At 47.9% G+C, this 25,018-nt stretch overlaps 1 protein-coding gene across 3 annotated transcripts in view; it reads right to left on the bottom strand.

Moving 5' to 3' along the window:
- The window catches only part of LOC108719780 (cleavage and polyadenylation specificity factor subunit 1-like), a 28,742-nt gene extending 4,790 nt beyond the window's left edge, over nucleotides 1-23,952 (bottom strand). Inside the window, exons 1-26 of one of the 3 annotated variants that reach the window (XM_041568101.1) lie at nucleotides 23,626-23,952; nucleotides 23,481-23,508; nucleotides 23,054-23,187; nucleotides 20,539-20,619; nucleotides 16,620-16,771; nucleotides 14,566-14,712; nucleotides 13,861-14,000; nucleotides 13,271-13,381; nucleotides 13,004-13,097; nucleotides 12,823-12,910; nucleotides 12,205-12,327; nucleotides 11,930-11,981; nucleotides 11,744-11,838; nucleotides 10,966-11,040; nucleotides 9,984-10,064; nucleotides 9,602-9,691; nucleotides 9,360-9,458; nucleotides 6,720-6,861; nucleotides 6,229-6,407; nucleotides 5,985-6,121; nucleotides 5,548-5,722; nucleotides 1,617-1,823; nucleotides 1,443-1,523; nucleotides 862-999; nucleotides 622-774; nucleotides 19-135 (exon numbers count right to left, since the gene is read on the bottom strand). In XM_041568101.1, coding sequence (XP_041424035.1) covers nucleotides 19-135; nucleotides 622-774; nucleotides 862-999; nucleotides 1,443-1,523; nucleotides 1,617-1,823; nucleotides 5,548-5,722; nucleotides 5,985-6,121; nucleotides 6,229-6,407; nucleotides 6,720-6,861; nucleotides 9,360-9,458; nucleotides 9,602-9,691; nucleotides 9,984-10,064; nucleotides 10,966-11,040; nucleotides 11,744-11,838; nucleotides 11,930-11,981; nucleotides 12,205-12,327; nucleotides 12,823-12,910; nucleotides 13,004-13,097; nucleotides 13,271-13,381; nucleotides 13,861-14,000; nucleotides 14,566-14,712; nucleotides 16,620-16,771; nucleotides 20,539-20,619; nucleotides 23,054-23,187; nucleotides 23,481-23,508; nucleotides 23,626-23,769 — 3,063 coding nt within the window. In that variant the 5' untranslated portion in view covers nucleotides 23,770-23,952. The remainder of the gene's footprint in view (nucleotides 1-18; nucleotides 136-621; nucleotides 775-861; nucleotides 1,000-1,442; nucleotides 1,524-1,616; nucleotides 1,824-5,547; nucleotides 5,723-5,984; nucleotides 6,122-6,228; nucleotides 6,408-6,719; nucleotides 6,862-9,359; nucleotides 9,459-9,601; nucleotides 9,692-9,983; nucleotides 10,065-10,965; nucleotides 11,041-11,743; nucleotides 11,839-11,929; nucleotides 11,982-12,204; nucleotides 12,328-12,822; nucleotides 12,911-13,003; nucleotides 13,098-13,270; nucleotides 13,382-13,860; nucleotides 14,001-14,565; nucleotides 14,713-16,619; nucleotides 16,772-20,538; nucleotides 20,620-23,053; nucleotides 23,188-23,480; nucleotides 23,509-23,625) is intronic. The other 2 variants (XM_041568099.1, XM_041568100.1) reach the window with 2 other exon arrangements.
- Nucleotides 23,953-25,018: the final 1,066 nt, after the last annotated feature.

The following is a 25,018-nucleotide window of genomic DNA, read 5'->3' as shown; positions in this document are numbered from 1 at the left end:
CCACCCACAGGGTCTAACCTTGGACTCCACGTGGTACGAGACATAATGAGCGGTGCATCGAAGTGGGATCTTCCTCACTGGCCACGGGGCGTCATAGGAAAGATTAGCCGGAAGCACACAGATCCTCAGCTCCCCCTACAGACACAGACGAGCATTACACCCCAATGTTACACATGCACAGTCCTACCCTCCCCCTGCACTCACCTGAGCTCCTCCCTCCCCCTGCACTCACCTGAGCTCCTCCCCCCGCACTCACCTGAGCTCCTCCCCCCGCACTCACCTGAGCTCCTCCCCCTGCACTCACCTGAGCTCCTCCGCCCGCACTCACCTGAGCTCCTCCCCCTGCACTCACCTGAGCTCCTCCCCCCGCAGTACAGAGACATTATACCACAATGTTCCACATGCACAGTCCTACCTCCCTGCACTCACCTGAGCCCTCCCTCCCCCCATGCTCACCTGAGCTCCTCCCCCCGCAGTACAGAGACATTACACAAGTACAGTCCTACCCGATGCTTACCTAACCCCTCCCCGACATCTTAACCCTCCCCCGCTCACAGTACAGAACACACACACACACACACACACACACACACACATCTAACCCCCCCCCCAGCACATCACCTGTCGATTGAAGTACAAGAAGCCTTTGGGGCAGTTGACATTGTGGAAGGGGGCGAAGGACTCAATGAAACCATCAATAGTCATGGGGTGCAAGCGCAGTGCCCCCCGGGAGGTAACCAGGAGCCAGTGAGGGGAAGGGCCACAAATAAACACCTGGAGCAGAAAAGGAAATAAATATCAGGCTCCACCTTCTTGTGTCGGAATCAGGAGCCATTAAATGAGGGGCCAGGTTGCCCTTACCCCTGAGTAGCCGAAAATATCCTGGAAATAACGGAACCTGGCCACCCGGCCCCTGGATGGAACCTCCTCGCTGGAACCCTCACATTTCTTCTTAGACTGTCGGGGTTTCTTCTCTCGGAAATTGATATTGTGAGGGACCTGCAGTGAGACCAGAGGCAAGTGTCACATGGGGGCTGGGGGGGGCCAAGGTTTGGGTTACGTTACAAAGAGCAGAGCACCGGGCAAATACATCACTGAATAAAGCAGTGTGGCAGCACCCGCCTGTACCAACAACTGACTGTGCTCTCCAGCGCCTCCTACTGCTCTGTAATGTCACCCTAACACTTGCCCCTGCACATCACTGTGCCCACCCACCTGTGCTCCAATACTGGACCGTCCCCACCCAAATGTGCCCCCAATATTGGACCGTACCCACCCACCTGTATCAGTATCTGCCGGCCCCAGATTGTACCCACTCACCCACCTGTGCACCCCAATGACTGATTGTGCCTGCCAGTGATTGGTCGGATTCCTTGCTGTGTGCGGGTCAGTAACCCCGGGTGCCAGGAATGATGGGGTAAATGTGGGCGCACAGATCTCACCTTTTTAAAGCGAACCTTGAGATTCCCTTGTGATTCATGAGCAAACGCCTCGTATATGAGCAGCTCACAGTCCACCAGCACCTGCAATACAACAAGTTATTCACCAGCGACCTGCTGACGGGGGCCCGGGGGAGGGACAATGGTTGGGTGGGGGCAAACATTGGGTTAACTTACCAGCAAGTAGGGGCGGCTGTGCCTGTTCCCCAGTCCAACAAGAAGAACTTCTTTCACCAAAGGCAACTCCCCCTGCCGCGTGACCTCCTCCTTGCGCCCCTCCCCCGTGGCACTCGGCTGCCCAAACGAACTGTCCACCAGCACCCGCTGTCCCACCGGGAAATTCTTCACCAGGAAAACCAGCCGCCAGTCTGGGAGTTGGTAAATCTGTGGGTACAAGAAATCCATTCATTCCTCTTCTCTGCACTGCTGCTTCTGACTCCTGATACAACTTCCCAATATCCATTCATTCCTCATTCTCACTGGGTTTATAGTTCTGTGTAACTGTCATTGTGTCTGTCCCTTTCTCTTCTCTGCACTGCTGCTTCTGACTCCTGATACAACTTCCCAATATCCATTCATTCCTCATTCTCACTGGGTTTATAGTTCTGTGTAACTGTCATTGTGTCTGTCCCTTTCTCTTCTCTGCACTGCTGCTTCTGACTCCTGATACAACTTCCCAATATCCATTCATTCCTCATTCTCACTGGGTTTATAGTTCTGTGTAACTGTCATTGTGTCTGTCCCTTTCTCTTCTCTGCACTGCTGCTTCTGACTCCTGATACAACTTCCCAATATCCATTCATTCCTCATTCTCACTGGGTTTATAGTTCTGTGTAACTGTCATTGTGTCTGTCCCTTTCTCTTCTCTGCACTGCTGCTTCTGACTCCTGATACAACTTCCCAATATCCATTCATTCCTCATTCTCACTGGGTTTATAGTTCTGTGTAACTGTCATTGTGTCTGTCCCTTTCTCTTCTCTGCACTGCTGCTTCTGACTCCTGATACAACTTCCCAATATCCATTCATTCCTCATTCTCACTGGGTTTATAGTTCTGTGTAACTGTCATTGTGTCTGTCCCTTTCTCTTCTCTGCACTGCTGCTTCTGACTCCTGATACAACTTCCCAATATCCATTCATTCCTCATTCTCACTGGGTTTATAGTTCTGTGTAACTGTCATTGTGTCTGTCCCTTTCTCAGCACTGCTGCTTCTGACTCCTGATACAACTTCCCAATATCCATTCATTCCTCATTCTCACTGGGTTTATAGTTCTGTGTAACTGTCATTGTGTCTGTCCCTTTCTCTTCTCTGCACTGCTGCTTCTGACTCCTGATACAACCTCCCAATATCCATTCATTCCTCATTCTCACTGGGTTTATAGTTCTGTGTAACTGTCATTGTGTCTGTCCCTTTCTCTGCACTGCTGCTTCTGACTCCTGATACAACTTCCCAATATCCATTCATTCCTCATTCTCACTGGGTTTATAGTTCTGTGTAACTGTCATTGTGTCTGTCCCTTTCTCTTCTCTGCACTGCTGCTTCTGACTCCTGCTACAACTTCCCAATATCCATTCATTCCTCATTCTCACTGGGTTTATAGTTCTGTGTAACTGTCATTGTGTCTGTCCCTTTCTCTTCTCTGCACTGCTGCTTCTGACTCCTGATACAACCTCCCAATATCCATTCATTCCTCATTCTCACTGGGTTTATAGTTCTGTGTAACTGTCATTGTGTCTGTCCCTTTCTCTTCTCTGCACTGCTGCTTCTGACTCCTGATACAACTTCCCAATATCCATTCATTCCTCATTCTCACTGGGTTTATAGTTCTGTGTAACTGTCATTGTGTCTGTCCCTTTCTCTGCACTGCTGCTTCTGACTCCTGATACAACTTCCCAATATCCATTCATTCCTCATTCTCACTGGGTTTATAGTTCTGTGTAACTGTCATTGTGTCTGTCCCTTTCTCTTCTCTGCACTGCTGCTTCTGACTCCTGATACAACTTCCCAATATCCATTCATTCCTCATTCTCACTGGGTTTATAGTTCTGTGTAACTGTCATTGTGTCTGTCCCTTTCTCTTCTCTGCACTGCTGCTTCTGACTCCTGATACAACTTCCCAATATCCATTCATTCCTCATTCTCACTGGGTTTATAGTTCTGTGTAACTGTCATTGTGTCTGTCCCTTTCTCTTCTCTGCACTGCTGCTTCTGACTCCTGATACAACTTCCCAATATCCATTCATTCCTCATTCTCACTGGGTTTATAGTTCTGTGTAACTGTCATTGTGTCTGTCCCTTTCTCTGCACTGCTGCCTCTGACTCCTGATACAACTTCCCAATATCCATTCATTCCTCATTCTCACTGGGTTTATAGTTCTGTGTAACTGTCATTGTGTCTGTCCCTTTCTCTTCTCTGCACTGCTGCTTCTGACTCCTGCTACAACTTCCCAATATCCATTCATTCCTCATTCTCACTGGGTTTATAGTTCTGTGTAACTGTCATTGTGTCTGTCCCTTTCTCTTCTCTGCACTGCTGCCTCTGACTCCTGATACAACTTCCCAATATCCATTCATTCCTCATTCTCACTGGGTTTATAGTTCTGTGTAACTGTCATTGTGTCTGTCCCTTTCTCTGCACTGCTGCTTCTGACTCCTGATACAACTTCCCAATATCCATTCATTCCTCATTCTCACTGGGTTTATAGTTCTGTGTAACTGTCATTGTGTCTGTCCCTTTCTCTGCACTGCTGCTTCTGACTCCTGATACAACTTCCCAATATCCATTCATTCCTCATTCTCACTGGGTTTATAGTTCTGTGTAACTGTCATTGTGTCTGTCCCTTTCTCTTCTCTGCACTGCTGCCTCTGACTCCTGATACAACTTCCCAATATCCATTCATTCCTCATTCTCACTGGGTTTATAGTTCTGTGTAACTGTCATTGTGTCTGTCCCTTTCTCTTCTCTGCACTGCTGCTTCTGACTCCTGATACAACTTCCCAATATCCATTCATTCCTCAGACTCACTGGGTTTATAGTTCTGTGTAACTGTCATTGTGTCTGTCCCTTTCTCTTCTCTGCACTGCTGCTTCTGACTCCTGATACAACTTCCCAATATCCATTCATTCCTCATTCTCACTGGGTTTATAGTTCTGTGTAACTGTCATTGTGTCTGTCCCTTTCTCTTCTCTGCACTGCTGCTTCTGACTCCTGCTACAACCTCCCAATATCCATTCATTCCTCATTCTCACTGGGTTTATAGTTCTGTGTAACTGTCATTGTGTCTGTCCCTTTCTCTTCTCTGCACTGCTGCTTCTGACTCCTGATACAACTTCCCAATATCCATTCATTCCTCATTCTCACTGGGTTTATAGTTCTGTGTAACTGTCATTGTGTCTGTCCCTTTCTCTGCACTGCTGCTTCTGACTCCTGATACAACTTCCCAATATCCATTCATTCCTCATTCTCACTGGGTTTATAGTTCTGTGTAACCGTCATTGTGTCTGTCCCTTTCTCTGCACTGCTGCTTCTGACTCCTGATACAACTTCCCAATATCCATTCATTCCTCATTCTCACTGGGTTTATAGTTCTGTGTAACTGTCATTGTGTCTGTCCCTTTCTCTGCACTGCTGCCTCTGACTCCTGATACAACTTCCCAATATCCATTCATTCCTCATTCTCACTGGGTTTATAGTTTTGTGTAATGGTCATTGCTATTGAATCAGTGATTATCTGTATTCTCTGCATTGCTGGTTATCACTCCTGAACAAATACAGCAGGTCATTAGACCTGTGAAGAAGCATGCAAGGGCATTGTGGGAAATGAAGTCTTGATGAGGAAGAGCTGGATTTTGTTGCACAGTCAGAACCAGCAGTGGGTACATAGTGACACTGCTTTCACCAGTAATTACAATTAGACACTCCTTTATAGATTGCATTTTATTTCAATACACAGACCCCATGAGCACAGTGCCATATATGGTAGAAGATTTCAGGGGAGTGGTCAGGCTTTAGGCTAAGGTAGGTGGGCGAAGGGTGGATATAACAGCCCACAATCCCCTTTATGTCTCTGCATGGGGAGCCTACATGTGTGATGAGCGGCCACTCACCTCCATAGTCCCATTCTCTCTCACCAGCACAGTCCAGTGAGAAGGTTCCAATCTGTACTGGGAGGAGTCTCTCTCTGTTGTAGACGGGTTACTCTTCTGTGATTCCTCCTTCTTGGGGCTGGATAGGAGGCCGGAATCCCCATATAACATTTCATCCTCATCATCCACCGAGTGACTGCAAATGAGAGACAGCCTTGAGTGAGAGGTGACCGATGGGTGCCAGTGGTGAAACTGCTATCATGAGCCAATATAGTGCAGCTTATAATAACCTAATGCATTAGACCAAGAGGGTTAATAGAGGCAGGGAGGCTTTGCACTAGACCAAGAGGGTTAATAGAGGCAGGGAGGCTTTGCACTAGAGTGAGAGGGTTAATATATGTAGGGAGGCTTTGTGAGACTACATTAGAGTCATACAACACAAGAAATAAGGGATTTACCTCATTTCCTGGATAAGTCCCTCCCCCTCCGCCATATTGTGGCCCGTGGGGTCGTCCTTATAGTGGGCGGATCTGGTCTCCGTAGTGAACATCCCACTCACGTCCCGATACACACACAGAGCGATGACTTTGGATTGCTGGGGTAGAACACACACAGTTACACCCCAATCAGAAACACTCATTCAGCTAAGGCTCTAGCTCCTCCCACTGCAGGGCGAGAGTCAGAAGGGAGGGATAAACGTACATAATGGAGGGTGGGCTTCTGTGGGACGAGACGGTGAGTTTTCCCGTAAGGATCCGCACTCTTCAGCACAAACATGGAGACTTGTCCTTCAGCGCTGAGAATCACCACGTAGGGATCAGCCACGGCGCAGTGCACTATGGGGGAGCCCAGATCCACCGGGATAAAGTGCAGGTTGGTCACTGGGGGGAGAATAGGAACAGTTAGTCTATAGCACCCCCCCACTAAACCACAGCCCTGTGCACTAACCATTACACCACATACACTCCCCTGTCCTAACAGACCCCCCAAACCTAACAGACCCCCCAAACCTAACAGACCCGCTACTACTACTCTCCACAAAGCTCAGCAATCCCATTCCATCACATATAACCCCCCAATACTGTCTGCAGATACTCTGAATAGGAGCAGGAGCTGCTGTGCCCCCCAGACTGTGGAATAGTGAATGTGTATGGAACAGCTAAATCTGCCCCCCAATCTCATACACCTCCTACCTCCTTCCAGCAGGCGGATTCCCCGGGGGGACACCTGTACGATGTATTTATTGTCTCCAATGTTCCCAGCGTACACCGTGGGGTCCTGAGTGGCAAATCCACTGGTGTCCAGTTCCATAATTTCCTGCCCCGTCTGCAGAATCTAAACACGACAGAGAGGGAGGAGATTGGACAGAGAGGATGCTGGGAGTGAGACTGATGGGTAATACAGAGGGAGAGGCTCAGGAGACAGAGAGGATGCTGGGAGTGAGACTGATGGGTAATACAGAGGGAGAGGCCCAGGAGACAGAGAGGATGCTGGGAGTGAGACCGATGGGTAATACAGAGGGAGAGGCCCAGGAGACAGAGAGGATGCTGGGAGAGAGACTGATGGGTAATACAGAGGGAGAGGCCCAGGAGACAGAGAGGATGCTGGGAGTGAGACTGATGGGTAATACAGAGGGAGAGGCCCAGGAGACAGAGAGGATGCTGGGAGTGAGACTGATGGGTAATACAGAGGGAGAGGCCCAGGAGACAGAGAGGATGCTGGGAGTGAGACTGATGGGTAATACAGAGGGAGAGGCCCAGGAGACAGAGAGGATGCTGGGAGTGAGACTGATGGGTAATACAGAGGGAGAGGCTCAGGAGACAGAGAGGATGATGGGAGAGAGACTGATGGGTAATACAGAGGGAGAGGCCCAGGAGACAGAGAGGATGCTGGGAGTGAGACTGATGGGTAATACAGAGGGAGAGGCTCAGGAGACAGAGAGGATGATGGGAGAGAGACTGATGGGTAATACAGAGGGAGAGGCCCAGGAGACAGAGAGGATGCTGGGAGTGAGACTGATGGGTAATACAGAGGGAGAGGCCCAGGAGACAGAGAGGATGCTGGGAGTGAGACTGATGGGTAATACAGAGGGAGAGGCCCAGGAGACAGAGAGGATGCTGGGAGAGAGACTGATGGGTAATACAGAGGGAGAGGCCCAGGAGACAGAGAGGACGATGGGAGTGAGACCGATGGGTAATACAGAGGGAGAGGCCCAGGAGACAGAGAGGATGCTGGGAGTGAGACTGATGGGTAATACAGAGGGAGAGGCCCAGGAGACAGAGAGGATGCTGGGAGAGAGACTGATGGGTAATACAGAGGGAGAGGCCCAGGAGACAGAGAGGATGCTGGGAGTGAGACTGATGGGTAATACAGAGGGAGAGGCTCAGGAGACAGAGAGGATGATGGGAGAGAGACCGATGGGTAATACAGAGGGAGAGGCTCAGGAGACAGAGAGGATGCTGGGAGTGAGACCGATGGGTAATACAGAGGGAGAGGCTCAGGAGACAGAGAGGATGCTGGGAGAGAGACTGATGGGTAATACAGAGGGAGAGGCCCAGGAGACAGAGAGGATGCTGGGAGTGAGACTGATGGGTAATACAGAGGGAGAGGCCCAGGAGACAGAGAGGATGATGGGAGAGAGACCGATGGGTAATACAGAGGGAGAGGCCCAGGAGACAGAGAGGATGCTGGGAGTGAGACCGATGGGTAATACAGAGGGAGAGGCCCAGGAGACAGAGAGGATGCTGGGAGTGAGACTGATGGGTAATACAGAGGGAGAGGCTCAGGAGACAGAGAGGATGATGGGAGAGAGACTGATGGGTAATACAGAGGGAGAGGCCCAGGAGACAGAGAGGATGCTGGGAGTGAGACTGATGGGTAATACAGAGGGAGAGGCCCAGGAGACAGAGAGGATGCTGGGAGAGAGACTGATGGGTAATACAGAGGGAGAGGCCCAGGAGACAGAGAGGACGATGGGAGTGAGACCGATGGGTAATACAGAGGGAGAGGCCCAGGAGACAGAGAGGATGCTGGGAGTGAGACTGATGGGTAATACAGAGGGAGAGGCCCAGGAGACAGAGAGGATGCTGGGAGAGAGACTGATGGGTAATACAGAGGGAGAGGCCCAGGAGACAGAGAGGATAATGGTGGAGAGAGACTAATGGGTAATACAGAGGGAGAGGCCCAGGAGACAGAGAGGATGCTGGGAGAGAGACTGATGGGTAATACAGAGGGAGAGGCCCAGGAGACAGAGAGGATGCTGGGAGAGAGACTGATGGGTAATACAGAGGGAGAGGCCCAGGAGACAGAGAGGATAATGGTGGAGAGAGACTAATGGGTAATACAGAGGGAGAGGCCCAGGAGACAGAGAGGACGATGGGTAATACAGAGGGAGAGGCCCAGGAGACTGAGAGGATAATGGTGGAGAGAGACTAATGGGTAATACAGAGGGAGAGGCCCAGGAGACAGAGAGGACGATGGGAGTGAGACCGATGGGTAATACACAGGGAGAGGCCCAGGAGACTGAGAGGATAATGGTGGAGAGAGACTGATGGGTAATACAGAGGGAGAGGCCCAGGAGACAGAGAGGATGCTGGGAGTGAGACTGATGGGTAATACAGAGGGAGAGGCCCAGGAGACAGAGAGGATGATGGTGGAGTGAAACAGACAGATGGGGCAGATCAAGAGACAAGTGCCCATGAGACAGACTGGGGCAGGTTCAGGAGGGTCAGATAAGTGAGAGAATATTGGGGGCAGCACTGAAGAAAGCCAGAGACAGTGCATATTAGATGTGAATATTTGGGGGTACTGGTGGGCAGTTTATGGGGCCTCACCATGGTAGAATCATCTCGGCTCAGGATAAGGAAGCCATGACGGTTGGTGTCCTCTTCTGCCTCCACAGATGGTGTTTCTCCTTCTTTCTCCCCTTCCTGCTACAAGAAGGAGGCAACAGTGAGAGGCAGTGGGGCAAATAGACTCCTATTATCATGGGGCAAATAGACATGACCGGGTGCTGCTGGAGGGTAACGTAGCCCTCCTGCCCTTTAGTGCCCCCACCATCTCCCCCAAGTGTTACCTCTTCTTTCTTATGACTGGAGATCACTGTCCACATGTCGTGGCATCCAGGGAGTTCAAAGGTCGTCACCACCTGAGGGCGGATACTTTTCTGTAAGAAAGAAGGGAGACCAATCAGAGAGAGAGGCACGGACAGGCCCAGCTGTGGGCCCCTGACTTTATATTCATTATATAGGAGTGGGGTCCCCGGGCTTTGTGGAACCAAATCACAATTGATGGCCTGGCTGCTCTCTCACTGCTTCTGGGAAGAACCTGGCCTATCAGTACTGGCCAACAATTCCAGCATGGCCCAGTCCCACAGCTAGTAGCCACTGATTTCCAAACAAGTCACAAGCTACAAGACCAGCATTCGAGGGGTACATAAAGACTCTTGGGGCTCTTACCTGCAGAACAGACAGGGCACCGTTCTTCCCGTATCCAGAACACAATACGATTTCCAAGTCTGGCTCTGGGCTCTCCTGGAACTGAAACACAAAATGCTCTGTAACTCAAGGGCCCCGCTACAGTTATAGCTCTGCATCCCAAGGGCCCCGCTACAGTTATAGCTCTGCATCCCAAGGGCCCTGCTACAGTTATAACTCTGTAACCCAAGGGCCCCGCTACAGTTATAGCTCTGCATCCCAAGGGCCCTGCTACAGTTATAACTCTGTAACCCATGGGCCCCGCTACAGTTATAGCTCTGCATCCCAAGGGCCCCGCTACAGTTATAACTCTGTAACCCAAGGGCCCCGCTACAGTTATAGCTCTGCATCCCAAGGTCCCCGCTACAGTTATAGCTCTGCATCCCAAGGGCCCTGCTACAGTTATAACTCTGTAACCCAAGGGCCCCGCTACAGTTATAACTCTTTAACCCAAGGGCCCCGCTACAGTTATAACTCTGTAACCCAAGGGCCCCGCTACAGTTATAGCTCTGCATCCAAAGGTCCCCGCTACAGTTATAGCTCTGCATCCCAAGGGCCCCGCTACAGTTATAGCTCTGCATCCCAAGGGCCCCGCTACAGTTATAGCTCTGTAACCCAAGGGCCCCGCTACAGTTATAGCTCTGCATCCCAAGGGCCCCGCTACAGTTATAGCTCTGTAACCCAAGGGCCCCGCTACAGTTATAGCTCTGCATCCCAAGGGCCCCGCTACAGTTATAGCTCTGCATCCCAAGGGCCCAGCTCCCATTAATTCTCTGTATCTCCAGGTCCCACCATTGTAGAGCTCTCTGTACCAATGAGGCAGATCCCATCATAGCTCTTTGTGTCCCTTGTACCCATTATAGCCTCTCTAGCCCAAGGGCCCAGCTCCCACTGAATCTCTGTATCACAAGGGCCACATTCCTACAACATCACTTTATCGTGAGGGCCCCCCTGCTGTGCTTACCTCTTCAGACAAGAAGGCTGGTTCACCCATTGAGGCCATAGCACAGGGCCCGATATTCAGGATGCTGTCACACACCTATAGAGAAGGCGAAAGGGTTAATAAGGGACAGGCACCCACCCAGAACAACATGAATGAACAGGGTTAGAACACAGAACACCTAGAAATGATATTATAGTCTCCAGTATGTACCAGTAGGTACCACTGCCCAATAACGATAAAAACAAACAGTGCACCCACTAGAACAAATCCAAACACTGTACAGCTACCGACCCACTGAGAAAGCAGCGACATTTCCAGAGGAGGGGCAAGGTGTATAAAGGAGGAGGAGCAAGACAGATAGAGGAGGAGCTACATGCAAAGAGGAGTAGCACTACATGGTGAAGCTGTAGTAGATTGCAAGGGATAGAGTCAAAGCTCATATTTCCTGAAACAAAAATGAAATTACATGAGACAGAGAAATTATCTTCCCTATAGATTGAACCCCCATAGCGGCCAAACCCCCATTAGCTGTATCCCTGGAGCGGCCAAACCTCACCCCGCTGTGCTGCCCCAACAACCTCATGCACAAAACAGTCTCTCAGGCAGAAGAAAAGATATTGGGGGCAGCAGCAATACACAACACGTACAATCGTAGGTGTGACAGCTGGAGAGAAATGTTAAAGGAGAAGCAGTTGCAGAACATTGTGTTAGTGAGCACATGAAGCCACTAAACTCTTTACACAAACTGTGCAGCCTAATGTTAGCCAGTTCCCACAGCAACCCCCCCCTCCAGACTTACCTCAAAGGAATAGGTGGAGAGCTGTGTCCCAGACTGCATCTCACTGCCGTACACCTCAATCTCGTCAATCTCATCCACCATGTTCCCTTTACTGCCTGTGGGGGAGAGGCAAATAAATAGGAATATCAAATAGTAATTTAGCAATTGTGTGGGACACGGCAGAATAACGACGCAGAGAGAACTCACCAGGGTGGGCCAAAGAGGAATCTACTCGCTTCTTCTTGTTAGGGGGCTCATCCTGTAAAAAAATTCAGATTTAGTGCTGCCCCCAGCTCACCACCCTGTACCTCTAGTTAAGAAGCGCACCCCCGGCCTCCTCATGGCTCTAGCCAGTAGTACAGAGTCCTGCGATCCTCCAGCAGTTTATATTCTGTGCCCCTCACCCTCCAGCCTTTCACCCACTGTGGCCCTAGGGTCCTGCTGATTCACAGGGTCCCACCTCCCCCCATTTGTGCCTTTACCTGTTTGTCTGGATCTTTACTGGGCCCAGCGAGTGAATCCTGAAGCTTCTCTGTGTAGCGCAGGAGGAGAGAGTTGCCCAGTCGTGAGCCCAGAAACAAATAGCCGGGCTCCATTGGGGTCATCTGAGGTGGGGGGGCACAGAGTCAGGAACACAACAAGCACAAATCTATTTTATGCCTAAAGCCTGGTACACTAAGCTGGGTCTGATTGGCTCTTATAGGGACAGCAAGAGCACCCAGTGGCACCCAACCCACCCTTACCTACTGCACTGCCGTTAGCCCTAACTACACCCCCCCCCCCCCCCCAGCAGGGCTACACTAAACACAACAATGGCACAAGGTCAGGACTGCAGGTAAGTAGTTAGGGGCCACATCACAACTTTGTAGCTTAAACTACACACACACATACTTGTATAGATACTAAATGACTTCTAAACCAGGGGAGCAGGGAATGTGCACTGATCAATCCCCCTCATTATTTCACTGTGTGTGTGTATGTGTATATATTATATATATATGTATATGTATATGTTAGTTAGCCTTGGAGTGCTCCCACAACCCCCTCACAAGGCCAGATTGGTGCCCCAGAATCAGAGATGCCACCCCCCGAGCACTTACAGAAGTGGTGAGGACACTGGCGGCCGCCTTGTCAAAGTGAAATGATCGGACACTGCGCATCCCGTCTGTGATGAGAGTCAGAACATAACTGGGAAAGAGCAGAGAATGATGGGTGTGACAGCAGTCTGTGGCCCCCCAGTGAACGAATGTGCCCCCCCCCAGCTGCCCCATGTAGTCTTACATCTCTCCTCCATTCAGGGAAATCACCATCTTGTCATAGGAGATGAACGTGGCCTGGGAGCAATCGAGCGTGACGCGCAACCCCTCCTGCGGCTCTGCACAAACAAACCACATCATGGAGCACAAGCAGCTGGAGGGGACAGTCACATGGGCAGGTGAGGAAATGCAGAGGGAGGAGTATAAGATGAGGTGGGCGGGGTTGAGTAGTCACATGTATAACGTGGGTTATAGACACATAATGTAGATATAAATAGACATGGGCACTTACTGAGAGGGAAGGAAGTGGTTCCATTGGTCAGGCTGTTCAGCGACACACCGTATGGGGGGACACTCTGATTCAGGTACAGAAGGGAGTTCACAGCAAATATCACCACCCCACCTGATACACAGCAGCAAAAGGGGTGAGACAAATACATTCCTACTCCATCAAAACAGAGAATAAGGAGCAGACAAATGGGAATTGCAATTGACTCAATAATATTACAACTCCGAGAGCAAGGAAGGAAACAGCTAGAGCTCAGCCCACTAGTGGGTGCTGCAGTGTGATGAAATTAGCTAGAGCTCCACCCACTATTAGGTCCTGCAGTGTGATGGAATGAGCTTGAGCTCAGCCCACTAGTGGTGCTGCAATGTGATGAAATGAGCTAGAGCTCCACCCACTAGTGGTCCTGCAGTGTGATGGAATGAGCTAGAGCTCCACCCACTAGTGGTCCTGCAGTGTGATGGAATGAGCTAGAGCTCCACCCACTAGTGGTCCTGCAGTGTGAAAAAGAAAGAGCTAGCGCTCCGCCCACTGAGTGTCAGGGCAGTGGCAGGATTGCAGGTATGATGTGCCATGATGCTGGTGCTGTTACTTACCAATGGGTTTGGGTACAGCCAGTGCCTGGGTGCAGTCATAGGGGAGGCTGGTGAGGGACCAAATAACGGGGTGCACTTTCTGCATAATGTTCAGAGAAATCGCTACAATGCTGCAGGTGTCCTGTCGCACGGCAACTCGGCTGCACACGAATGGGTGAAAGAATTAGTGATTGGTGCTGTGTATCACAATGGAGGAGGGGCTTTTAATTAACTTTGTATGATGTAGAGAGGGATTTTGAGAGACAATTTCTAATGGTTTCATTTTTTTTATTATTTGTGGTTTTTGACTTATTTAACTTTAAATTCAGCAGCTCTCCAGTTTGTAATTTCAACAATCTGGTAACTAGGGTCCAAATTCCCCTAGCAACCATGCACTGATTTGAATAAGAGACTGGAATATGAATAGGAGAGGTGTGAATAGAAAGATGACGAATAACAGTTAAGATGGGATCAGTGACCCCCATCTGAAAGCTGGAAAGAGTCAGAAAGCAAATAATTCAAAACTATAAAAATAATGAAAAGTTGCTTAAAAGTGGCCATTCTATAACATACTAATAGTTAGTCCTTAGTGAAGCACCCCTATAAATCCTGGGCCCCGTGAGACAACAATAAATGGAGGCAGGGGTGCACAGTTATAGGATAAGACCTACTGTGGGTGCTTGGGGTAACTGGGGAGTGAGTGTTAGCAGTGGAACGAGGACTTACCCAGGCCAGGTCTGGTTGGGCTCAAACAGGATGAGGAGGGTGGGCTCATAGTAGCCATGGAGGAATTGCATATCAATGATATTCAGCAGCTTCTCATCCAGTTCCCTCACGTCGATGATATAACTGGGCAAGAAACTGGACTTCTGCCTATAGAACATGACAGTTAGTCCTGCTCACTGCCACCCAGTGTGACCATGTGACTGGCACATATCCTGCTTCTATTCATGTAAAGAGTTAACTATGTGTAACAATAATACATGTATATTTCTATCTACATTAAGTCTGTCTGTACAGAGAGATCCCATAAAACTAAGACAGCATAGGTATTCCCTGTACTAAGCACAATTCAGCAGGAACAGACCCTAAGTTTGCTCATAGTCTGTACAGAGAGATCCCATAAAACTATGGCAGCATAGGTATTCCCTGTACTAAGCACAATTCAGCAGGAACAGTCCCTAAGTTTGCTCATAGTCTGTACAGAGAGATCCCATAAAACTATGGTACATAGGTATCCCCTGTACTAAGCACAATTCAGCAGGAACAGCCCCTAAGTTTGCTCATAGTCTGTACAGAGAGATCCCATAAAACTATGGCAGCATAGGTATTCCCCTGTACTAAGCACAATTCAGCAGGAACAGTGCCTAAGTTTGCTCATAGTCTGTACAGAAAGATCCCATAAAACTATGGCAGCATAGGTATTCCCTGTACTAAGCACAATTCAGCAGGAACAGACCCTAAGTTTGCTCATAGTCTGTACAGAGAGATCCCATAAAACTATGGCAGCATAGGTATTCCCTGTACTAAGCACAATTCAGCAGGAACAGTCCCCTAAGTTTGCTCATAATCTGTACAGAGAGATCCCATAAAACTATGGCAGCATAGGTATTCCCTGTACTAAGCACAATTCAGCAGGAACAGTCCCCTAAGTTTGCTCATAATCTGTACAGAGAGATCCCATAAAACTATGGCAGCATAGGTATTCCCTGTACTAAGCACAATTCAGCAGGAACAGTCCCTAAGTTTGCTCATAGTCTGTACAGAGAGATCCCATAAAACTATGGCACATAGGTATTCCCCTGTACTAAGCACAATTCAGCAGGAACAGTCCCCTAAGTTTGCTCATAGTCTGTACAGAGAGATCCCATAAAACTATGGTACATAGGTATTCCCTGTACTAAGCACAATTCAGCAGGAACAGTCCCTAAGTTTGCTCATAGTCTGTACAGAGAGATCCCATAAAACTATGGCAGCATAGGTATTCCCTGTACTAAGCACAATTCAGCAGGAACAGTCCCCTAAGTTTGTTCATAGTCTGTACAGAGAGATCCCATAAAACTATGGTACATAGGTATTCCCTGTACTAAGCACAATTCAGCAGGAACAGTGCCTAAGTTTGCTCATAGTCTGTACAGAGAGATCCCATAAAACTATGGCAGTATAGGTATTCCCCTGTACTAAGCACAATTCAGCAGGAACAGTCCCTAAGTTTGCTCATAGTCTGTACAGAGAGATCCCATAAAACTATGGCAGCATAGGTATCCCCTGTACTAAGCACAATTCAGCAGGAACAGTCCCTAAGTTTGCTCATAGTCTGTACAGAGAGATCCCATAAAACTATGGCAGCATAGGTATTCCCTGTACTAAGCACAATTCAGCAGGAACAGCCCACTAGTGCTCACCTGACAAGTGTTGTGCAGCTGGGCAGAAAAAACAGTCTGTGTGTAATCATGAAGCTCAATCACAAACAAAGAACTACTCATCTGCACTGACACCCCCAAGGCAAATGGGCAAATTGTGGGGAAGTAAGGGAGATGATGATGAAAAAAAATCAAGTTCAGCCTTTTTGTAAAACCTGTGACTGATGGAATCAGGAATCGCCTCAGAGGAGAATAAAATTCCTTCCCGACTCCTAGGGACAATAGGAGCTATCCCAAGGTTGTACTAAACAAGTGGCTGAGTGCAATTGTGTGTCTCTAGTATAAATGTGAAGGTGTGTCCAACTCACAGACAAAATGTACCACAATGGTAACAATGGACTGTTTGCACATAATTACCCTTCTCCCACCAGTCCCTCATGCTCCTCTGCCAGGGTATCCCGTCGAAAGGGCAGAACTACCAGCTGGGTGCCATAGATCAGCATCACGGCGCAGCGCCCACCGGGGTCCACACGCACTTTGGGGATGTGAACGTTCTGCACAAAGCCGTCCTGCCAGGAATGGAGAGTCAGTCAGTTCTATCAGCATGTAACTGCACTTTATCTACCTCTGCCCAAATCTGCTGCCCTCATATTGAAATGAGTGAATCAATATCTAAATCTCCCTGCAGCTCTAGGAGTCAGAGGCAGCAGTGCAGAAAGGGACAGACACAATGACAGTTACACAGAACTATAAACCCAGTGAGAATGAGGAATGAATGGATATTGGGAAGTTGTATCAGGAGTCAGAGGCAGCAGTGCAGAGAAGAGAAAGGGACAGACACAATGACAGTTACACAGAACTATAAACCCAGTGAGAATGAGGAATGAATGGATATTGGGAAGTTGTATCAGGAGTCAGAGGCAGCAGTGCAGAGAAGAGAAAGGGACAGACACAATGACAGTTACACAGAACTATAAACCCAGTGAGAATGAGGAATGAATGGATATTGGGAAGTTGTATCAGGAGTCAGAAGCAGCAGTGCAGAGAAGAGAAAGGGACTGACACAATGACAGTTACACAGAACTATAAACCCAGTGAGAATGAGGAATGAATGGATATTGGGAAGTTGTATCAGGAGTCAGAAGCAGCAGTGCAGAGAAAGGGACAGACACAATGACAGTTACACAGAACTATAACCCAGTGAGAATGAGGAATGAATGGATATTGGGAAGTTGTATCAGGAGTCAGAAGCAGCAGTGCAGAGAAAGGGACAGACACAATGACAGTTACACAGAACTATAAACCCAGTGAGAATGAGGAATGAATGGATATTGGGAAGTTGTATCAGGAGTCAGAAGCAGCAGTGCAGAGAAGAGAAAGGGACAGACACAATGACAGTTACACAGAACTATAAACCCAGTGAGAATGAGGAATGAATGGATATTGGGAAGTTGTATCAGGAGTCAGAAGCAGCAGTGCAGAGAAAGGACAGACACAATGACAGTTACACAGAACTATAAACCCAGTGAGAATGAGGAATGAATGGATATTGGGAAGTTGTATCAGGAGTCAGAAGCAGCAGTGCAGAGAAGAGAAAGGGACAGACACAATGACAGTTACACAGAACTATAAACCCAGTGAGAATGAGGAATGAATGGATATTGGGAAGTTTGTATCAGGAGTCAGAAGCAGCAGTGCAGAGAAGAGAAAGGGACAGACACAATGACAGTTACACAGAACTATAAACCCAGTGAGAATGAGGAATGAATGGATATTGGGAAGTTGTATCAGGAGTCAGAAGCAGCAGTGCAGAGAAAGGGACAGACACAATGACAGTTACACAGAACTATAAACCCAGTGAGAATGAGGAATGAATGGATATTGGGAAGTTGTATCAGGAGTCAGAAGCAGCAGTGCAGAGAAGAGAATTAGGAATAAATGGATATTGGGAAGTTGTATCAGGAGTCAGAAGCAGCAGTGCAGAGAAAGGGACAGACACAATGACAGTTACACAGAACTATAAACCCAGTGAGAATGAGGAATGAATGGATATTGGGAAGTTGTATCAGGAGTCAGAAGCAGCAGTGCAGAGAAGAGAAAGGAACAGACACAATGACAGTTACACAGAACTATAAACCCAGTGAGAATGAGGAATGAATGGATATTGGGAAGTTGTATCAGGAGTCAGAAGCAGCAGTGCAGAGAAGAGAAAGGGACAGACACAATGACAGTTACACAGAACTATAAACCCAGTGAGAATGAGGAATGAATGGATATTGGGAAGTTGTATCAGGAGTCAGAGGCAGCAGTGCAGAGAAAGGGACAGACACAATGACAGTTACACAGAACTATAAACCCAGTGAGAATGAGGAATGAATGGATATTGGGAAGTTGTATCAGGAGTCAGAGGCAGCAGTGCAGAGAAGAGAAAGGGACAGACACAATGACAGTTACACAGAACTATAAACCCAGTGAGAATGAGGAATGAATGGATATTGGGAAGTTGTATCAGGAGTCAGAAGCAGCAGTGCAGAGAAAGGGACAGACACAATGACAGTTACACAGAACTATAAACCCAGTGAGAATGAGGAATGAATGGATATTGGGAAGTTGTATCAGGAGTCAGAAGCAGCAGTGCAGAGAAAGGGACAGACACAATGACAGTTACAACAGAACTATAAACCCAGTGAGAATGAGGAATGAATGGATATTGGGAAGTTGTATCAGGAGTCAGAAGCAGCAGTGCAGAGAAAGGACAGACACAATGACAGTTACACAGAACTATAAACCCAGTGAGAATGAGGAATGAATGGATATTGGGAAGTTGTATCAGGAGTCAGAAGCAGCAGTGCAGAGAAGAGAAAGGGACAGACACAATGACAGTTACACAGAACTATAAACCCAGTGAGAATGAGGAATGAATGGATATTGGGAAGTTGTATCAGGAGTCAGAGGCAGCAGTGCAGAGAAGAGAAAGGGACAGACACAATGACAGTTACACAGAACTATAAACCAGTGAGAATGAGGAATGAATGGATATTGGGAAGTTGTATCAGGAGTCAGAAGCAGCAGTGCAGAGAAAGGGACAGACACAATGACAGTTACACAGAACTATAAACCCAGTGAGAATGAGGAATGAATGGATATTGGGAAGTTGTATCAGGAGTCAGAAGCAGCAGTGCAGAGAAGAGAAAGGGACAGACACAATGACAGTTACACAGAACTATAACCCAGTGAGAATGAGGAATGAATGGATATTGGGAAGTTGTATCAGGAGTCAGAAGCAGCAGTGCAGAGAAGAGAAAGGGACAGACACAATGACAGTTACACAGAACTATAAACCCAGTGAGAATGAGGAATGAATGGATATTGGGAAGTTGTATCAGGAGTCAGAGGCAGCAGTGCAGAGAAAGGGACAGACACAATGACAGTTACACAGAACTATAAACCCAGTGAGAATGAGGAATGAATGGATATTGGGAAGTTGTATCAGGAGTCAGAAGCAGCAGTGCAGAGAAGAGAAAGGGACAGACACAATGACAGTTACACAGAACTATAAACCCAGTGAGAATGAGGAATGAATGGATATTGGGAAGTTGTATCAGGAGTCAGAAGCAGCAGTGCAGAGAAAGGGACAGACACAATGACAGTTACACAGAACTATAAACCCAGTGAGAATGAGGAATGAATGGATATTGGGAAGTTGTATCAGGAGTCAGAAGCAGCAGTGCAGAGAAAGGGACAGACACAATGACAGTTACACAGAACTATAAACCCAGTGAGAATGAGGAATGAATGGATATTGGGAAGTTGTATCAGGAGTCAGAAGCAGCAGTGCAGAGAAGAGAAAGGGACAGACACAATGACAGTTACACAGAACTATAAACCCAGTGAGAAGGAGGAATGAATGGATATTGGGAAGTTGTATCAGGAGTCAGAAGCAGCAGTGCAGAGAAAGGGACAGACACAATGACAGTTACACAGAACTATAAACCCAGTGAGAATGAGGAATGAATGGATATTGGGAAGTTGTATCAGGAGTCAGAAGCAGCAGTGCAGAGAAGAGAAAGGGACAGACACAATGACAGTTGCACAGAACTATAAACCCAACGAGACATGATGACATCCCTCCTCATTAATTGCAATGAATTCTAATTTAATACAAATTAAATCCCACTGTATAATACACCCTCCCGTTTGCTAGGACAATCATATGACCAGTGAATAAGCCCCTCCCACTGCAGTGCTCTACCTCCAGACTGGTTTCCTAATGTGCCCAATCAGCATTCAGTTTCAATCAGCATTCTCATATAAAGAGACATTTTGGGGCACTTACCCGCAGTTCTGGCTCCTCAAAGTAATGTAAGGACAGAGTCTTCAGATCGTGGGTCCCGGGGTCGTACTCCACAACTGAGAGCTGCACCAGGAGAAAGGTCCCACCATTAATTACCCACCAAATGAGCATATAGATTATAGAGCAAGACAAAGAAGGAGGCGGAGCCACAGGAGCCCTCCCACTGTGAGCTTCTAAGCCCAATTACCTTGCAAGCAATAAAAGAGAAGAGTACCTGGGTGCTTTGTCGTGGGTGCTGGGGGGCAGTAGGAACAGAAGGAAGGGGAGCAGTGGGAAGGATTAATGGCAGGAGAACTACTTCACTGAGTGGCTGTGAGTGCAGAGATGGAAAATGAAGGCGTAATGGTGGGAGGGGAGCAATATAGAAATAACAGAGTTGCACAGAAAGGAAACAAAGAGCTGAGGCTGAAGGTTATGTCATTGCACCCCCCTCAATCCCATATGTAAATCCGTACTCCCCGCATCCCTGCCTCACTACTCCCTGCACATGCTCCCCTACTCCCCCTGTGACATTGCTGGATGAACAGTTTGGCAGGTGAATAGGGTGCTGGGCCACATAAATAAGACTCAGATATAGTGAAAATATAATTTTATTTGTGCAACAAGTGAAGCAACGTTTCAGACTTGACCACCGTGTAACATAAAACCCTTTGAATAGATATTTAGGGGGAGGGAAAAAATATCAACCTCCCATTTGGTTATTCATCACATAAGTCAAGTGTGAGTTTATTGACATTTCATCCATATATACGTTTGTACAATACACAGTTAAAGGAAACACCGTTCCTCTAGGACCCTGGGGCTACACACAACATAGATGTACCAGACAACAGACAAAAAGTGTAAAAATGTGCAAGTGGTGCAAAACAGGACAAGACACACAGCAGGTGTAATATGTACAGTAAATAATGCTAAACGTCACACATGATGGTGTATCATTGTGATATGACAGTAGTAAGAACATGATAAAGAACATGATAAAGTGCAGCTCATAGAGAACAATTGTATCCATGACAGTGCAGTTCCAGGCCAGACAGTGATACAGCTGCTCTCGATAGTCCCTCTGTAGAAGGTTGTGAGTAAGGAGGGTGGGAGATGGGATTTGCTCAGCTTGTGCAGGTAGTAGAGTCACTGTTGGACTTTCTTGGCTAAGTAGCTGGTGTTGTGGGACCAGGTGAGGTTCTCCGCCAGGTGGAGACCAAGGAATTTGGTGCTTCTGACCATCTCCACATTAGAGCCATCGATGTACAGGGGCAGGTAGTCACTCCTAGTCTTCCTAAAGTCAACAACATCTCCTTTGTTTTGTCTACATTGAGAGACAGCTTGTTGGCTCTGCACCCGTCTGTTAACCCCTGCACCTCCTCTCTGTATGGAGACTCATTATTGCTGATGAGACCCACCACAGTTAGTGAACTTTATAATGTGATTTGTGCGGTGAGAGGCTACACAGTCGTGCGTCAGCAGAGTGAACAGTAGAGGACTAAGCACACAGCCTTGAGGGGCTCCGGGGCTCAGTGTGCTGGTTCTGGAGATGATGGTTCCAATCCTGACTGACGTCTGTCGCTTAGGAAGTCCAGAACCAACTGCAGAGGGAGGTGTTCAGTCCAAGCAGGCTCAGCTTTTCTATCAGATGCTGACCAATGATAGTGTTCAATGCTCAGCATCTGATAGAAAAGCTGAGCCTGCTTGGACTTAAAACCTATGTAGGGGAGGGAAAGAATTTGAACTTCTCAATTGGTTAATTATCACATTAACCCTTGCAATATGTATCATAAAACCATTGTAATAATATATGTAAAAACTACATATATTATTATAATGGTTTTATGATACATATTCCAAGGGTTAATGTGATGAATAACCAATTGGGAGGTTCAAATGTTTTCCCTCCCCCTACATATCCATTTAAAGGGTTTTATGTTACACTATGGTTTAGCTTGATAAAGGGCTGGTCAAGCCTGAAACGTTGCTTCACTTGTTGCACAAATGAATTATATTTTCACTATATCGGAGTGCTGCTGAAATATCTTTTGGAGTATGGACCGGACCTGAGCAAACAGTCGGCACCTGACGCTACAAAAAGCGGTGAGTTGATTGTGTAACACTACTGTGTGTGTTTGGGACAGGTGAACTGGGTGCTGGGACAGGTGAACTGGGTGCTGGGACAGGTGAACTGGGTGCTGGGACAGGTGAACTGGGTGCTGGGACAGGTGAACTGGGTGCTGGGACAGGTGAACTGGGTGCTGGGACAGGTGAACTGGGTGCTGGGACAGGTGAACTGGGTGCTGGGACAGGTGAACTGGGTGCTGGGACAGGTGAACTGGGTGCTGGGACAGGTGAACAGGGTGCTGGGACAGGTGAACAGGGTGCTGGGACAGGTGAACTGGGTGCTGGGACAGGTGAACAGGGTGCTGGGACAGGTGAACAGGGTGCTGGGACAGGTGAACAGGGTGCTGGGCCAGTTGGCAAGGAGGCCAGAAGATCCCGGGCCACTTACCTTGGCCTCCTTGAAGCTCAGTAACAAAGCGTCTCTCTTGGCTCCAGACAGCTCCACACTGGCCATAGACATGATGTTACCGAAGAAGGAGAAGGAGGCCATGAGCTCCAGCTTCTCCTTGTGACCCTTCACCTCTGCACAGAAGGAGACAGGAATGAGTGGGGTCGGGGGATAATCACAATCAGGACTGACACATGTGAATGGCAAGGCCACTAACACACACTATTTAAAGTCAGAGAGAAGACACAATACATATATAAATCCATATAAATATATAGAATAGAGCAGAGAGAAGACAATACATATATAAATCCATATATAAATAGATATAAATATATAGAATAGAGAGAAGACACAATCCATATATAAATCCATATATAAATAGATATAAATAGAGAGAATAGAGAGCAGACACACAGCCCCTCACCTGAGCCTTTCTCCCCTTTGCTCGAGCTCTGTGGAAGAACAAGACAAGTGAGAGACTCAGTCAGACCCCTGGGCAATGGGAAGAGACAACATGGGGGGGATCACGTGACCGGGCCAGCCAATAGCTGTGCGTCTCTCACACTCACCTCGGAGCTCGGGTTGAGGCGATACACGTAGAGCTGCGAGGTTCCCGCCACCACCAGGTTCCGCTCGGAGTTGGAGAAGAAGTTGCAGTACATGGAGAACTCCAGGCCGGTGGGCGGGTGCGCTTGTCGGTACACGGCGTACATGATTGTGCGGGGACGCGCTCACGAACGGAACGTTACAGCGTGACGCAACTCCTCCCGTTATTCCTCTACTCACCGTAGTCACTTTTACCTTTCAAATCCGGATTCACGCGCCGGCTGCCGGACGAACACAGAGCAACCGGATATCCGCTCGTGGTACCATGGCCTCCTCGGATTGGCTGGAAAGTAATTCCTTCCGGGATAGGTGAATTCCGCGGTCTCCATAGAAACAAAGACGCGGCCGGGGGGCGTGGCGTCTGTCTGCTCCTCATACCGCCATATTGGTACGTCAGCCTGGCGGAACTACCTGCACAGTAACGTTGCCAACAAATAGGCGTGGCGTTACCTTGTTTCCTGGAGCCCAGGCCAAAGCCGCGTTTTACCCTTTCTTCCAAATTTCTCCCCAACCTCTCAATTAATCTCTGCCCAGGGCTGCCAGTAGAAATCACGGGCCACACAACAAAATGTTCTGCGCCCCTGGCCCCGCCCACACTGGCGCCCAAGCCCCGCCCAAACACCACACAGACATCAGCGCTGGAAAAGTAACTACTAACTACCCTACTGATTACTAACTACCCTACTAACTACTCTACAGACTACTAACTACCCTACTGACTACTAACTACTCTACAGACTACTAACTACCCTGCTGACTACTAACTACCCTACTAACTACTCTACAGACTACTAACTACCCTACTAACTACTCTACTAACTACCCTACTGATTACCCTACTAACTACTCTACAGACTACTAACTACCCTACTAACTACTCTACAGACTACTAACTACCCTACTGACTATTCTACTAACTACTCTACTGACTACTAACTACCCTACTAACACTCTACTGACTACTCTACTAACTACCCTACTAACTACCCTACAGACTACTAACTACCCTACTGACTACTAACTACCCTACTGACTACTAACTACCCTACTAACTACTCTACAGACTACTAACTACTCTACAGACTACTAACTACCCTACTAACTACTCTACAGACTACTAACTACCCTACTGACTATTCTACTAACTACTCTACTGACTACTAACTACCCTACTAACACTCTACTGACTACTCTACTAACTACCCTACTAACTACTCTACTAACATCTCTACTAACGACTCTACTACTACCCTACTAACTACTGACTACTAACTACTCTACTAACTACCCTACTAACTACTCTACTGACTACTAACTACCTACTGACTAATTTACTGACTACTCTACTGACTACTT

Source organism: Xenopus laevis, chromosome 6S (assembly GCF_017654675.1).
Source record: "Xenopus laevis strain J_2021 chromosome 6S, Xenopus_laevis_v10.1, whole genome shotgun sequence".
In the NCBI taxonomy this organism is placed as follows: Eukaryota; Metazoa; Chordata; class Amphibia; order Anura; family Pipidae; genus Xenopus; species Xenopus laevis.
The sequence above is the reverse complement of the archived record's forward strand: the minus strand, read 5'-3'. Positions and strand labels throughout refer to the sequence as shown.